The sequence below is a fragment of the Salmo trutta genome, chromosome 19 (genome assembly GCF_901001165.1).
Source record: "Salmo trutta chromosome 19, fSalTru1.1, whole genome shotgun sequence".
Taxonomy (NCBI): Eukaryota; Metazoa; Chordata; class Actinopteri; order Salmoniformes; family Salmonidae; genus Salmo; species Salmo trutta.
Genome location: NC_042975.1, coordinates 15,066,360 through 15,083,728, shown reverse-complemented (window position 1 = coordinate 15,083,728; position 17,369 = coordinate 15,066,360). Strand labels below are relative to the sequence as shown.

Below are 17,369 nucleotides of genomic sequence, written 5' to 3'. Positions count from 1 at the left end.
GTCGCTCCTACCAGGTGGCGTGGCGAGAATCTGTCTCCGCACCACGTGCTCTCACCACTGGTGTCCCCCAGGGCTCTGTTCTAGGCCCTCTCCTATTCTCGCTATACACCAAGTCACTTGGCTCTGTCATATCCTCACACGGTCTCTCCTATCATTGCTATGCAGACGACACACAATTCATCTTCTCCTTTCCCCCTTCTGACAACCAGGTGGCGAATCGCATCTCTGCATGTCTGGCAGACATATCAGTGTGGATGACGGATCACCACCTCAAGCTGAACCTCGGCAAGACGGAGCTGCTCTTCCTCCCGGGGAAGGACTGCCCGTTCCATGATCTCGCCATCACGGTTGACAACTCCCTTGTGTCCTCCTCCCAGAGTGCTAAGAACCTTGGCGTGATCCTGGACAACACCCTGTCGTTCTCCACTAACATCAAGGCGGTGACCCGATCCTGTAGGTTCATGCTCTACAACATTCGCAGAGTACGACCCTGCCTCACACAGGAAGCGGCGCAGGTCCTAATCCAGGCACTTGTCATCTCCCGTCTGGATTACTGCAACTCGCTGTTGGCTGGGCTCCCTGCCTGTGCCATCAAACCCCTACAACTCATCCAGAACGCCGCAGCCCGTCTGGTGTTCAACCTTCCCAAGTTCTCTCACGTCACCCCGCTCCTCCGCTCTCTCCACTGGCTTCCAGTTGAAGCTCGCATCCGCTACAAGACCATGGTGCTTGCCTACGGAGCTGTGAGGGGAACGGCACCTCCGTACCTTCAGGCTCTGATCAGGCCCTACACCCAAACAAGGGCACTGCGTTCATCCACCTCTGGCCTGCTCGCCTCCCTACCTCTGAGGAAGCACAGTTCCCGCTCAGCCCAGTCAAAACTGTTCGCCGCTCTGGCACCCCAATGGTGGAACAAGCTCCCTCACGATGCCAGGACAGCGGAGTCAATCACCACCTTCCGGAGACACCTGAAACCCCACCTCTTTAAGGAATACCTGGGATAGGATAAAGTAATCCTTCTAACCCCCCCCCCCCTTTAAAAGATTTAGATGCACTATTGTAAAGTGGTTGTTCTACTGGATATTATAGGTGAATGCACCAATTTGTAAGTCGCTCTGGATAAGAGCGTCTGCTAAATGACTTAAATGTAATGTAAATGAACTACCTGAACTTGTCCAATAACAAACAGTTTTTTGTTTTGTTGCAAAATGTTTGTGCCCTAAATCCCATCTTGGATTAATGATTCACTCAGACTTCTCCATTCGTAACTCACAATATTGAACTATCTTGTTATAGTATTTAGTAATTGTTATGGCTTACTGGCTCGATCTTCTAGAGTACAGATGTTACCATTTTCCCCTGATCTGTGTTGCAATAAGTAAATATGTGCCTAAGCTACAATCTGTTTTAACTGGCTGTGCCTCAGAGAAATATGGTTGTTGACTTACAATGATAAGCAAACACTAAAATCCTTTAGGCTCTTGTTTACATAGCATTCACCTCTCTCGTACCCTGCTTTAGAGTATTGCAGAAAGCAAATACTATTGAATAATGAGATGAAGATTATAGTGTAGAAAGGCCACACTAGAGACCAATGAGATTGGCTCACACCATAGTTCTAAAACCTGGAGGGGTGCAGCTATTGTTTCCATTTATTGCTTTTGCGACGACACAAGGTAGCACCATGGAGGGCTGTCTCCAGAAGTCAATTCTATGTAGCTCTATACAGGGTAGGCTGTCATGGTAAATAAAATTATAATTTTTTCTTAACTGACTTGCCTAGTTAAATAAAGCAACAAAAAAATGTTTTAATACGATGTGTCGCAAATGGCACCCTATTACCTATATAGTGCACTACGTTTAACTATATCCCTATGGGCCTCGGTCAACAGTAGTGCACTTTATTAGGGACATGGCCCAAGTGACGTGGAACTTCACCTCCAAGGTGACCCTCTCTGTTAACAGGGCTGTGTTCAGTGAGCTGAAATGTTACAGATAGAAACAATGTATAGAGTTAGTGATTCCCTATTCTACTGGACATACAATTATATATGTTCTACGTGATATGTTTTAAATGTGCAACATTTTGAATATTTCACCTCACTGAACACAGCCCTGGTAACGTCGCATAACGTTCAGATAGAAAGCTGAGGCAATCATTGTTCTATACAAGGTATTTCTGATGGGTCTGTAATGTTGCACCCTCCTGAACACAGCCCTGGTAACATACAGTATTATACAGTAGCACTTGCCAGTCCATGTATTGGAATTAGGATTAAAAGGACTATTATCCAGAGATTGGAACATTTGTTTGGTATTTTAAGCGTCACATCTTTAAAACACATAATGAACTGTCAAACATGCAGCAGCAATACACCATGCAAATAAAAAAGCAAGTCAGTATAATATGGGATGGTTGTAGCTGTACAGGTAGGAGGATGGGTGGCAAGGAGAGGAGGGACAGGCCTGTGTGCCAGGGATACAATTTATTTTAAAGGACACATCGATTAGTCACCACTTCACAAAAACATACCTTTAATCAACATTGACTGTAGTTCACTATTGACCAGACACACCCTGTCCTTAATCTCTCTGCATTACCTCAAGTGGACACCAGGAGGTGGTGCTTTTAAAATAGCCACACCAATGCTGATGATTTTCAATGTTATTTTGGCCTACTGGCCAGGCACTGACTGGGTGGGGCATAACCCCAAACATATTGTCCATTCACCTTACTGTAATATTGATGTGTTAGCGTTGAGACTAGCCTGTTTCTGCTCTGTGGCAAGGTTACAACGACGGAATTGACTAAGGCAGAAACCGACTAGCACACTTGAATGTTATTAGCGAATCTTCACCCAGGAGTTTAAATCAACCCACATAGTACCCAGTGGGATACATCAAGAAGGGACTGAGTTTGTGTTCGGCGGGCACGTTGTTGGTGCCCTCGTGTGCCTGGCGGCGGTAGTAGCGCCGCAGGGCGGGGCTGCCCGGGTGGCACTGGCGCACGTGGAGGAAGTACTCTTCGGGACGGTTGGACGTGTAGCCACAGTCCTCGCACACAAAGATCTTGGAGCGGCGCTGGCGGTAGGCGTACTGCTGGCGCACACCATGGATCTTCCTCAGGTGGGATTCAAGGGAGCAGCGCTGTGTGAAGGCCTTGTCGCACAGCTCACAACGGTACGGACGGATACCTGGCGGGAGGGGAGAGAGGGTGAGGAGAGTGTGTGTGTGTGTGGGGGGGGGGGTTAAGACGGAGTAGTGTGTCTGTGTTTTCACTCCTCTCACCTGTGTGTGTGCGCATGTGCCTCTTGAGGTCAAAGGTGTCGTTGAAGCCTTTGCCACAGTAGCGGCAGGGGTGTCTCTTCACCATGCTGTGGCACTTGAGGTGGCGCGTCAACATGCGCTGCAGGGGAAACACCTTGTGACACACCGAACACAGGAAGTCACCCGAGCTGGGGGGGACACGGGGGCGGGGCTGAGTCAGAGAAGAAAGGGACGCGGAGGTTAAGACACAGACACTGCTTCAATTTACTGTCAACTCTTTGGTAAGGGACTCTAGGACACATTCAGTCAAACATTGTTTTTCATGAGTTGTGAACCTTCTTTTACAGCATATCACTAAGTTTTCCAGGTTTCCTCTGAGTGATGAACACGACTTGGAAGAATGGCATTCCGAGACTATCTACCTATACATAACTGTGTTTCACAGCAACCAACAGACATCTCATAGACACCAATGTCTCATAGAAATGCAGTGGAAGTTTACCTTGGCTCGGGATGCCAGTGCCAGTGTAGCAGGGTGGTAGAAATGACCCTGGCGCTGGCCCATGGTCCGGGACAGGAGATTGGACCAACCTTGGCCCCTGTCTGGCCCGACCTCTGGTCCTTCCCCTGGTAATGGTCCTGGTACTAGTCCTGATCCTGAGGAGGGGGTAGCTGGCTCAGGCAGAACCACAGGTTTAGGGGAGTCAGGGCAGGTGACTGTTGTAGACTGCACCTCAGCATTCTCACACACTAAAAAGGTAAGAGACACACACTCAAAACACGCATAGACATTCATAAGAAATAACCAACCTATGAGGCAACACCAGTGTCAAACTGCCTGTGAGGCTATTCTAGAATATTCTGTCACCGGATTTAAAAAAAAAAACGTAACTTCCCTACAAATGACAACAATACAACTCAAACTAAATGCAAATATGGATTGTCTGTATTAATTAATATTATTAGGGTTTCTTGAACAAAAATTATATGTTGTAATAAATACAGTAATGATCGAACAAAATAACGAGGCTCCAACACACTGGAATTCCTACAATTTAGACATCTGTGGCATTGAGTTGTGTGACAAAACGGCACATTTTAGAGTGGTCTTTTATTGTCCCAGAACAAGGTGCACCTATATAACAATCATGCTGTTTATTCAGCTTATTGAGATGCCACATCTGTCAGGTGGATGGATTATCTTGGTGAAGGAGGAATGCTCACTAACAGGGATGTAAACAAATTTGTTCCAAATTTTTTTAGAGAAATAAGCCATTTGTGTGTATGGAACATTTCTGGGATCTTTTATTTCAGCTAATGAAACATGGGATCAACACTTTACATGTTGCATTTGTATTTTTGTTCAGTGGTTTTTCTTTATCCCTTTTTTTGTACACATTTACTATTTTCTCAGATACTACTATTTACAACAGTAGAAGAAGAAAAATAAGAAGAATCCTTGTCTTCTTGAACAATATGAATAAACATATCCCGAACTGACCTGTTCTGTTGTCCTCTTTCCAGTCTGTCTGCTCTGGGTCTCTCCACCTCCATCCTCCACATGCCCCCTGTTTCTTCTTTTTCTTATTCAGTAGGAACGACCGCGGCATCCTCTCTCTCTCTCGTCTCTGTATGAATCTGCTACTTTTTGACTCTGAGGCTACTGTCAAATGCTCCTGCGTCCCACCACTTTGGTTTTGTGTTCAGCTACAGGACCATGTATCACCTTACCCCCCCCCCCCCCCTCACCGTTGGCCATCCCCTCACCATCGGGCCAATACCCTCTAACCAACCTCTGTCCAGGTAGCTCAAGAAAATCACAGTGCTCATTTCCATAACACTCATTTAGATGGTTGGGGCGGGGTGGGGTTGTGGAGGGGGGAGGCTTTTTTACTGGTGCACACCTGCGTTGACTGTGCGCGTGCGCCTCTTTTAACTGGTCCCCCACTGGTTTTGCATGCCAGGCAGTGAGAATCTGGCCTCCACAGTCAAGTGGACCCTGTCATGCAAATGTGGACCCGGCTGTGCCTGGACAGAGGGCCCGGTCGGAGTAACAGGAGCACGCACAGAAGAGCCACAGCCTTTTCTCCCCCCCCCCCCCCCCTGCTCGGATTGTCTGGTGGATTTCGGTCTCAGACAATGGCCATTCAAATTGAATAGAAAGGGCTAACTCCTCTACTGTTTGTCCTCCGTTGACTGCTCTGTTTAGAGAAACTAATAACACTTGTAAGCGTTCCATCCTCACTCATGGCTGTTGATTTATTGAGTGAATTCTTCTGTAAATAGACAGTTGAATGTGGCAGGTGAACGCATAGATATTCCTCCATTCAAACCACCTCCATTCAAACTGCTGGAAACAAACTGTCATTGGAATGAATGATGGAACTGAAAGGAAATTATTGGTATAAGAAATATGTTGAAAACTCCCTCTAGTCTACACCTTCATTGATCAAAAAAGCTTCATAAAGCTTTTACACTTGTGGGAAGTAGTGAACAAGTGCACACTTCAAGAGAAAGGTGATATTATTGGCACGCACCCAGTGTGTCCACCCATGTGTTAGGCTACCTATATCTATGTTATTGGTATCAACAAAAACAATACAAGCCAGTTTCTTGGACACATATTAAGCCTAGTCCTGGACCAAAAAGTACTTTCAATGGAGATTTTTCACTGCACAAGTCTAGACTTAATATAGGTCCAAGAAACAAGTCCCTATGTTATTTAAAATCAATTAGAAAGAGAGAGACAGGGAGAGAGAGAGATGGGGAGAGAGAGACAAGGAGAGAGAGAGAGACAGGGAGAGAGAGAGGCAGACAGAGAGATGGGGAGAGAAAGAGAGAGAGACGGAGAGATAAAGAGTGAGAGACAGGGGAGAGAGACAGGGGGAGAGAGAGAGAGACAGAGAGAGAGAGGCAGACAGAGAGAGAGAGAGAGAGAGAGAAAGAAAGACGGGGAGAGCGAGAAAGAGAGACGGGGAGAGCGAGAAAGAGAGACGGGGAGAGAGAGAGACAGAGAGAGAAAGAAAGAGAGACAAGGGGAGAGAAAGGGGGACGGGGAGAGAAAGAGAGAAAAGAGAGAGAGAAAGAGAGTCAATTTGGCATGAGGGTCTGCTATACAAATTGATGGAAAGTGGTGTTGGGGAAAAAACATACGACATTATAAAATCCATGTACACAAACAACAAGTGTGCGGTTAAAATAGGCAAAAAACACACATTTCTTCCCACAGGGCCGTGGGGTGAGACAGGGGTGCAGCTTAAGCCCCACCCTCTTCAACATTTATATCAACGAATTGGCGAGGGCACTAGAACAGTCTGCAGCACTTGGCCTCACCCTACTAGAATCTGAAGTCAAATGTCTACTGTTTGCTGATGATCTGGTGCCTCTGTCACCAACCAAGGAGGGCCTACAGCAGCATCTAGATCTTCTGCACAGATTCTGCCAGACCTGGGCCCCGACAGTAAATCTCAGTAAGACCAAAATAATGGTGTTGCAAAAAGGTCCAGTCGCCAGGACCACAAATACAAATTCTATCTAGACACCGTTGCCCTAGAGCACACAAAAAACGACACATACCTTGGCCTAAACATCAGCGCCACAGCTAACGATGTGAGAGACAAGGCAAGAAGGGCATTCTATGCCATCAAAAGGAACATAAAATTTGACATACCAATTAGGATGTGGCTAAAAATACTTGAATCAGTTATAGAACCCATTGCCCTTTATGGTTGTGAGGTCTGGGGTCCGCTCACAAACCAAGAATTCACAAAATGGGACAAACACCAAATTGAGACGCTGCATGCAGAATTCTGCAAAAATATCCTCTGTGTACAATGTAAAACACCAAATAATGCATGCAGAACAGAATTAGGCCAATACCAGCTAATTATCAAATCCAGAAAAGAGATAAATTCTGCAACCACCTAAAAGGAAGCGATTCCCAAACCTTCCATAACAAAGCCATCACCTACAGAGAGATGAACCTGCAGAAGAGTCCCCTAAGCAAGCTGGTCCTGGGGCTCAGTTCACAAACACAAACAGACCCCACAGAGCCCCAGCACAGCAACACAATTAGACCCAACCAAATCATGAGAAAACAAAAAATAATTACTTGACACATTGGAAAGAATTAACAAAAAAACTGAGCAACTAGAACACTATTTGGCCCTAAACAGAGAGTACACAGTGGCAGAATACCTGACCACTGTGAGTGACCCAAACTTAAGGAAAGCTCTGTCTATGTACAGACTCAGTGAGCATAGTCTTGCTATTGAGAAAGGCCGCCGTAGGCAGACCTGGCTCGCAAGAGAAGACAGGCTATGTGCACACCGCCCACAAAATAAGGTGGAAACTGAGCTGCATTTCCTAACCTCCAACCAAATGTATGACCATATTAGAGACACATATTTCCCTCAGATTACACAGATCCACAAAGAATTAGAAAACAAACCCGATTTTGATAAACTCCCATATCTACTGGGTGAAATACCACAGTGTGCAATCACAACAGCAATATTTGTGACCTGTTGCCACAAGAAAAAGGGCAACCAGTGAAGAACAAACACCATTGTAAATACAACCCATATTTATTTTTATTTATTTTCCCTTTTGTACTTTAACCATTTGTACATTGTTACAACACTGTATATATACATAATATGACATTTGTAATGTCTTTATTCTTTTGTATCTTTTGTGAGTGTAATATTTACTGTTCATTTTATTGTTCATTTCACTTTTGTATATTATCTACTTCACTTGCGTTGGCCATGTTAACATATGTTTCCCATGCCAATAAAGCCCCTTGAATTGAATTGAGAGAGAGAGAGAGAGAGAGAGAGAAAAAGTTAGTGAGAGAGAGAGAAACAGAACTCTGTTTGGCTCATTTCACTGGACTCTGAATGGCAAATACAGCTGCAGCAGCCAGACACGAAACCCCAACATGCAAATGCCATAGAGGTCAACAGAAAAACATCCCAACACCAGAGCAAGAGAATCCTTCACCTTAGAAAGGTTTTCAATTGTCTTCATAAACTGTCAGTAGTACGAATGGGGCTAAAGAAAAAGTGTAAGCCTCAGAGGTTGCTACAGTAAGGCAGGGGTGTCAAACTCATTCCATAGACAGCCGACTGTCTGCTGTTTTTTGTTTTTTTCCTTTCAATTAAGCCCTAGACAACCAGATGAGGGGAGTTCCTGACTAATTAGTGACCTTAATTAATCAATCAAGTACAAGGGAGGAGCGAAAACCTGCAGACACTTGTCCCTCCGTGGAATGAGTTCGACACGTGCTGTAAGCAGTGGTGGAAAAAGTACCTCAATTGTCATACTTGAGTAAAAGTAAAGATACCTTAATAGAAAATTACTCAAATAAAATTGAAAGTCACCCACTATAATTCTACTTGAGGAAAAGTCTAAAAGTATTTGGTTTTAAATATACTTGAGTATCAAAAGTAAATGGAAGTGCTAAAATATAGTTACGTATCAAAAGTAAAAGTATAAATAATTTCAAATTCCTTATATTAAGCAAACCAGACGGCACAATTTTCTTGTTTTTTATTTACGGATATCCAGGGGCACGCTCCAACACTCAGACATAATTTACAAACAAAGCATTTGTGTTTAGTGAGTCCACCAGAACATAGGCAGTAAGGATGACCAGGGATGTTTTCTTGAAAAGTGTTTGAATTGGACAATTTTCATGCCAAAATGTAACGAGTACTTTGGGTGTCAAGGAAAATGTAAAAAGTACATTGTTTTCTTTAGGAATGTAGTAAAGTAAAAGTAAAAGTCAGCAAAAATATAAATCCTAAAGTAAAGTACAAATACCAACAAAAACTACTTAAGTAGAACTTTAAAGTATTTTTTACTTAAGTACTTTACACCACTGGCTGTAAGGTAAAGCTAAAAAGGTTTGGGGAGTTCCTGAGGGAGGGGGTGGGATGGAATTGTTGATATTGTTCTTTCCTTTGTCTTAAGTCTCTGTTTGTGACCATACAATTTATGAATAATCACAAAATAATCACACACAAAAAATACAACAAAGTGATTTCAAGAGCTGAATCTCCCTCCCTATTCTTCAGACTTACTAAAGGGGAGAATCTATTGAAAGTATGTTGTTAGCTAATACAGTGAGGGAAAAAAGTATTTGATCCCCTGCTGATTTTGTACGTTTGCCCACTGACAAAGAAATGATCAGTCTATAATTTTAATGGTAGGTTTATTTGAACAGTGAGAGACAGAATAACAACAAAAAAATCCAGAAAAACGCATGTCAAAAATGTTATAAATTGATTTGCATTTTAATGAGGGAAATAAGGGAGTGGAGTGCTCCTAATCTCAGCTTGTTACCTGTATAAAAGACACCTGTCCACAGAAGCAATCAATCAATCAGATTCCAAACTCTCCACCATGGCCAAGACCAAAGAGCTCTCCAAGGATGTCAGGGACAAGATTGTAGACCTACACAAGGCTGGAATGGGCTACAAGACCATCGCCAAGCAGCTTGGTGAGAAGGTGACAACAGTTGGTGTGATTATTCGCAAATGGAAGAAACACAAAAGAACTGTCAATATCCCTCGGCCTGGGGCTCCATGCAAGATCTCACCTCGTGGAGTTGCAATGATCATGAGAACAGTGAGGAATCAGCCCAGAACTACACGGGAGGATCTTGTCAATGATCTAAAGGCAGCTGGGACCATAGTCACCAAGAAAACAATTGGTAACACACTACGCTGTGAAGGACTGAAATCCTGCAGCGCCCGCAAGGTCCCCCTGCTCAAGAAAGCACATATACATGCCCATCTGAAGTGTGCCAATGAACATCTGAATGATTTAGAGGACAACTGGGTGAAAGTGTTGTGGTCAGATGAGACCAAAATGGAGCTCTTTAGCATCAACTCAACTCGCCGTGTTTGGAGGAATGCTGCCTATGACCCCAAGAACACCGTCAAACATGGAGGTGGAAACATTATGCTTTGGGGGTGTTTTTCTGTGGACAGTACAACATCAAAGGGACGATGGACGGGGCCATGTACCGTCAAATCTTGGGTGAGAACCTCCTTCCCTCAGCCAGGGCATTGAAAATGGGTCGTGGATGGGTATTCCAGCATGACAATGACCCAAAACACACGGCCAAGGCAACAAAGGAGTGGCTCAAGAAGAAGCACATTAAGGTCCTGGAGTGGCCTAGCCAGTCTCCAGACCTTAATCCCATAGAATTATGGAGGGAGCTGAAGGTTCGAGTTGCCAAACGTCAGCCTCGAAACCTTAATGACTTGGAGAAGATCTGCAAAGAGGAGCGGGACAAAATCCCTCCTGAGATGTGTGCAAACCTGGTGGCCAACTACAAGAAACATCTGACCTCTGTGAATGCCAACAAGGGTTCTGCCACCAAGTACTAAGTCATGTTTTGCAGAGGGGTCAAATACTTATTTCCCTCATTAAAATGCAAATCATTTAATAACATTTTTGACATGCGTTTTTCTGGATTTTTTTGTTGTTATTCTGTCTCTCACTGTTCAAATAAACCTACCATTAAAATTATAGACTGATCATTTCTTTGTCAGTGGGCAAACGTACAAAATCAGCAGGGGATCAAATACTGTATACTGTATCTGCGATTAAAACCTGCATTTATACTCAAAGCACTCACAGATACAGAGGTTTGAAACATTCACATAATGGTCATACAACAGTCATCATGCCTGACTTGTGTGAGAAAAAAATGGTTCTATGTAGTTGAATATGTCATTCCTACAGGCTCCTGTAGACAGGTTTGACAGACATTCCACTGGGCACAGACGTAAATTCAACGTCAAATTTCTATTTAGGCCTACGTTTGATTGGACATTTCCGAAACTTCTTTACGTTGATGACTTCTATCAAATCACTTTTCCACTTTGATTCAACATCATCAGAAGGAAAAATCTAGATTTGTTTTGTTAAAATGACGGTGAAACAAAGTTGATTGAAAAAGTTTGTGGGGATGGCTGCCTCTTTCAGACAACCAGAAGACTGTTGACTGTACTGTGTCCTGATGTCCTCCAGAGCTGCGCTGTAACTGTATGCAAATGTATGATGCAGCATGCAAATCAATAGGAGATCCACACCAGAGAGAGAGAGAGAGAGAGATAAATCCACTGAAACTGATTGCTCTAAAATGCATTCTCTGATTTCAGAAAAATTGGAAAATGTTGTCATATTTCCTATTTCAATTCCATTATTAATCAATTAAATTATTAAACTTGTATGACACTTGTTTGACACTTGTGTGAGAACAAGCCTACTACTGCTACATAGCCTAAATCAGGCAGAGATCATGTGGAGTCACACAAAGCACTGCATTTGCACGTCAGTAGATCGTCTTTTGTGTGTGAGATGTGTGGACCAAGTCGGTTTAAACTTATTGATGACGATGAAAGACATAAAAGTCTCAAAGAACCAGCACAGATACTCAGATACTACACTAGGTGTTATTTGCATAGTTAAATTTGAGCTGACCAGTCTGAACACGAAGGAAAGAGAGGGCATGTTTGACTGTTAAATATCTGTGTCTGCGGTGTGAGCCACGCCCTTAGCTAATTATTTTAGTGAAAGGGATGAGAAAGAGAACTACATAGGTGACACCAGTGTGTGTGTGTGTGTCTGATAACACCGTTTGAAAAGACATGCCAAAGAATGATGGTGCCTATGTTGTCAACTTTGTATCTGTAAAAGTGTCTGTTAAGGCGTTTTTTAAAATAAGAGTTCACAATACTTCTTATGTCTTGATCAGTTAATCATGATTGGTCATAGGGATGGATTATCACAAGATGAGTAGTCACAATGACATGCAATTTCCAGTACAATGCTAACCATAGGGCAAGGAAGGGTGACTGCGAAAACGGTTATGCTACCCATTGTTGCTATTTTGAGATCAATACGATACGAAACCTGAATTGACATGAGTATCTCAATCAATACCTGAAATATATTTGGTGAGAAATGATTTAATGAGCTGTAGTGTAGTAGCATTTATACTCCTTGACAGTAGATGTCGCCACATTGTGTCCATTGTTAGGACTGCAGATGAGCCTTTTATTTACCCGGAAGTATTTGGTATTTTTCGCGCAACGTTTTCAGTCCGACAGAGACATTTTTCCTCATTCATTCAGAACATAAATAACACCAATTCACAAACATGTAAGTTCAAGAGTACAGTTGTGTATTAATTTAATGTATCAACTAAAGGCGTGTGTTTTGCAATGTGTGCTGGAATTTGGTTTAATGAGCTTGCTCAAAGTTGACTCTGAATCGTTCTGCTACAGGCTAACATTAGCTAGCTAACGTTAGCGTGCTTGAATCTGAATTGCTCACGTTAGCTGCACGTTATAGAGAGCTAGCTCGCTAACCATTGTTGATAGCTAAACAAAATAATGAGCTAAGGTTTAGCATTGTGTTACTCTTTCCCTTCTTTGACCCCATTATGCAGTTTTTTGTTTAGTCTGTTGTATTTTCTAAATTTGTTTATCGACTTTGGGTCCTTGAAAAGAGCTATATAAATCCCATGTTATTAATATTTTGCACATTTGAGTTACCTAACTAATACTTATAGTTAGGTTTTAGATTATGCGTTTTGACACGTTATTTGGTCTTTCTAGGAGTTTGCTGAATAAACCCAAATCTGAGATGACTCCAGAAGAGTTGCAGAAACGAGAGGAGGAAGAATTTAACACTGGACCACTGTCTGTGCTCACCCAGTCAGTGAAAAGCAACACACAAGTCCTCGTCAACTGCCGCAACAACAAGAAGCTACTGGGACGAGTCAAAGCCTTCGACAGGTAATGAATAACAGAAAATGGCAGAAAATAAACTACTTTTCCATCACCTTCCAAATCATGACCTCATATCTTGTTTGGATTATTCTATTACTTGGTTCCCAAAACCCATTTCAATTAGCGTGTACACTGAACAAAAATATAAATGCAACATGTAAAGTGTTGGTGCCATGTTTCATGGGCTAAAATAAAAAAAAATCCCAGAAATGTTCTAGGCGCAACAAAAAGTGTATTTCTCAATTTTGTGCACACGTTTGTTTGCATCCCTCTTAGTAAGCATTTCTCCTTAGTCACGATAATCCATCCACCTGACAGGTGTGGCATATCAAAAAGCTGATTAAACATGATCATTACATAGGTGCACCTTGTGCTGGGCGCAAGGCCACTTCAGAATGTGCAGTTTTGTCACAACACAATGCCACAGATGTTTAAAGTTTTGGGGGAGCATGCAATTGGCATGCTGACTGCAGGAATTTCCACCAGAGCTGTTGCCAGAGAATTTAATGTTAATTTCTCTACCATAAGCTGCCTCCAACGTCGTTTTAGAGAATTTGGCAGTACATCCAACCAGCCTCACAACCGCAGACCACATGTAACCATGCCAGCCCAGGACCTCAACATCTGGCATCTTCAACTGCGGGATCGTTGGAGGGGGGGTGCTGGGGAGTTATTTTGTCTATTAAAGACATTTTGTGTGGAAAAACTCATTATGATTGGCTGGGCCTGGCTACCAAGTAGGTGGGCCTATGCCCTCAAAGGTCCACCCATGGCTGCACCCCTGCCCAGTCATGTGAAATCCATAGATTAGGGCTTGATGAAGGGGCCCTAAAATAAAGGGCCTTTATATAAACTGTAACTAAATTGTTGCGTTTTATATTTTTGTTCAGTATAATTTCACATTGTCTTCTCTCTATGTAGGCACTGCAACATGGTGTTGGAGAATGTGAAGGAGATGTGGACAGAGGTCCCGAAGAGTGGCAAGGGGAAAAAGAAGTCCAAGCCAGTGAACAAGGACCGGTACATCTCTAAGATGTTTCTGAGAGGGGACTCTGTCATTGTTGTGTTGAGGAACCCTCTTATCACTGGGACTGGGGGGAAGTAGACTAACATCTCACCCAAAGGCTGTACCACACTGGGTCGTATTAATTAGTACACACCATCCCTCCCCGTTTTGGTCAGTTTTCTTCTGTTTGGTTTCTAGTGAATACTACCCTGCTTTAGCTGAGAATCTGCAAGAGCAGGGCCATGTTCATCAGGACACAATGTTGTGGAATATTTAGATATACAATGTGGAACAAACATGCGTCTCTGACGTCTAGAATAAGGAATCACGTCAGCTCTATTCATTACATTTCTATATTAAACATTCCACAATGTTTGACTACTAAACGTGGCCCTGAGTCAAGTTCTGTAGGCATGACATGGAGAAACTTTTTTTAGTAGTGGTGGTATTTCTCGAACACTTTGTTTTCCATTTGAAAATCTTATATTTCCGCTCACTGAATGCGGCTCAGAACTCAATTAATCATGGCAATTGGATCTCTTTCAGTAAGGCCCAAGTTTTCAAAAAGTGCTCTGCAACGGGACATCAACTAAATCAGAATTTGTTTCTTCCACCCTGTTAGAACTGAGAGATTAGTTTGATCATATGTGATCTTAAGTTGCCCTTTTGAACATGACCCCTCTGTTTATGTTATGATTTAATATTGTTTGATATGATGCCCACATCCAACACATGTAATGCAGACAAATTAATATTCTTGGCTGATCTTGTCATAGTTTTTCAAACTGCTGCATTTTGTACTCAAAGCTCCAATCTGATATAGGCCTGTTTTATTATTGAGGCGGTGATACAATTCCTACAAGGAACATATTTTGTTTTTTCTCTTTGTTTAATATTTTAATAAACAAATGTTTTTGTTCTATATCTCTGAAAGCCATGCTTTTAATGTAAATGAAAACCTGCAAAACTGTAGCCCTCTTGTGTGGAAGTTGCTTGATGGCCATGCTAGAAAGGACAAAATGGTTAAGTACAGAGTGTACAAAACATTAGGAACACCTGCTCTTTCCATTAGACCAGGTAAATCCTATGATCCCTTATTGAGGTAACCTGTTAAGTTCACTTCAATCAGTGTAGATGAAGGGGAGGATACGGGTTAAAGGATTTGTAAGCCTTGAGACAATTGAGACATGGATTGTGTATGTGTGCCATTCAGAGGGTGAATGGGCAAGACAAAATGTAAGTGCCTTTGAATGGAGTATGGTAGTAAGTGCCAGGTGCAATGGTTTGATTGAGTCAAGAACTGCAACACTGCTGTGTGTTTCACACTCAACAGTTTCCTGTGTGTCTGAAGGAGATATTGACAACTGGGGGAAGTACTGGAGTCAACATGGCCAGCATCCCTGTGGAACGCTTTCGACACCTTGTAGTCCATGCCCCAAATAATTGAGGCTGTTCTGAGGGCGAAGGGGGCTGCAACTCAATATTAGGAAGGTGTTACTAATGTTCTGTACACTGTATAGAGTCTAAACTGTTAAAGTAGGGAATGTTTAAGGTTATTGGCTAACATCACATTTGTGGTAAAAGTAACACTTGGGTCCTTGCATAGCCAAGAAATGGATGAGCCTCAGCCTTGAGCTACAGTACAGCATGCAGAATGTGATATTTGAATGCCCTCTAGTGGTGGGCTACTCTGCATGATTTCACTGAGGATTTGGGATTTCCTACTAATGTTAGGTTTGGTATACAGTACAGAAAAGTAGACTAACAACACCACCACTCTTGTCAAGAGGGCGCAACAGCATCTACTTTCTAATGTGGCTGAATAAATTCTGCATGCCTCCCCGGTTCCTCCAAATACAGTACTACCGAGTCACCATCGAGAGCGTCCTGACCGGTTACATCACGGCCTGGTAAGGGTTTTAATCCATCCAAGACAGCAAGGCCCTCCAGCGGGAGGATAAGATGGCCCAGTACATCACTGGAACTGTGCTCCCACCCATCCAGGACATCTACTTAAAACGGTGACTGAGGAATGCTCGCATCATCATCAAGGACCCCAGACACAAGCTGCTCTCTCCTTTACTGTCGGGCAGATGGTATCGGAGCATGAAGTCTGATACCAACAGGCTCAGAGTTTCTATCTACAGCCATCAGACTGCTGAACAATTGAAATGGACTGACTGCACACATGCACTCATGAACACACACATACAGTTGAAGTTGGAAGTTTACATACACCTTAGCCAAATACAATTAAAGTCAGTTTTTCACAATTCCTGACATTTAATCCTAATAAAAATTCCCTGTCTTAGGTCAGTTAAATTGTTTAACTTGGGTCAAACGTTTTGGGTAGCCTTCCACAAGCTTCCCACAATAAGTTGAGTGAATTTTGGCCCACTCCCCCTGACAGCTGGTGTAACTGAGTCAGGTTGCCCACACATTTTCTATAGGATTGAGGTCAGGGCTTTGTGATGGCCACTCCAATACCTTGACTTTGTTGTCCTTAAGCCATTTTGCCACAACTTTGGAAGTATGCTTGGGGTCATTGTCCATTTGGAAGACCCATTTTTGACCAAGCTTTAACTTCCCGACTGATGTCTTGATGACGCTTCAATATATCCACATCATTTTTCTACCTCATGATGCCATCTATTTTGTGAAGTGCACCACTCCCTCCTGCAGCAAAGCACCCCCACAACATGATGTTGCCACCCTCGTGCTTCACGGTTGGGATGGTGTTCTTCGGCTTGCAAGCCTCCCCCTTTTTCCTTCAAACATAATGATGGTCATTACAGCCAAACAGTTCTATTTTTGTTTCATCAGACCAGAGGACATTTCTCCAAAAAGTACGATATTTGTCCCTATGTGCAGTTGCAAACCGTAGTCTGGCTTTTTTATGGCGGTTTTGGAGCAGTGGCTTCTTCCTTGCTGAGCAGCCTCTCAGGTTATGATGATATAGGACTCGTTTTACTGTGGATATAGATACTTTTGTACCTGTTTCCTCCAGCATCTTCACAAGGTCCTTTGCTGTTCTGGGATTGATTTGCACTTTTCACACCAAAGTACATTCATCTCCAGGACACAGAACACATCTCCTTCCTGAGCGGTATGATGGCTGCGTGGTCCCATGGTGTTTATTCTTGCGTACTATTGTTTGTAGAGATGAATGTGGTACACCTCCAATTGACTCAAATTATGTCAATTAGCCTATCAGAAACTTCTAAAGCCATGAAATCATTTTATGGAATTTTCCAAGCTGTTTAAAGGCACAGTCAACTTAGTGT

At 43.0% G+C, this 17,369-nt stretch overlaps 2 protein-coding genes across 2 annotated transcripts; one reads left to right on the top strand and one right to left on the bottom strand.

Annotated features, from left to right (window-relative positions):
• Window positions 1-2,471: 2,471 nt before the first annotated feature.
• LOC115154045 (transcription factor Ovo-like 2) lies at window positions 2,472-3,470 on the bottom strand. Its single transcript, XM_029699862.1, has 2 exons — window positions 3,289-3,470; window positions 2,472-3,194 (listed from the first exon to the last, which is right to left on the bottom strand). The coding sequence occupies exons 1-2, from the start codon at window positions 3,401-3,403 to the stop codon at window positions 2,872-2,874; spliced, it is 438 nt and encodes a 145-aa protein (XP_029555722.1). The 5' UTR covers window positions 3,404-3,470; the 3' UTR covers window positions 2,472-2,871.
• An 8,841-nt stretch (window positions 3,471-12,311) lies between these two features.
• Window positions 12,312-15,009, top strand: LOC115154043 (small nuclear ribonucleoprotein Sm D2). Its single transcript, XM_029699860.1, has 3 exons — window positions 12,312-12,447; window positions 12,906-13,085; window positions 14,001-15,009. Coding segments are annotated over exons 1-3 (366 nt in total). The 5' UTR covers window positions 12,312-12,445; the 3' UTR covers window positions 14,185-15,009.
• Window positions 15,010-17,369: the final 2,360 nt, after the last annotated feature.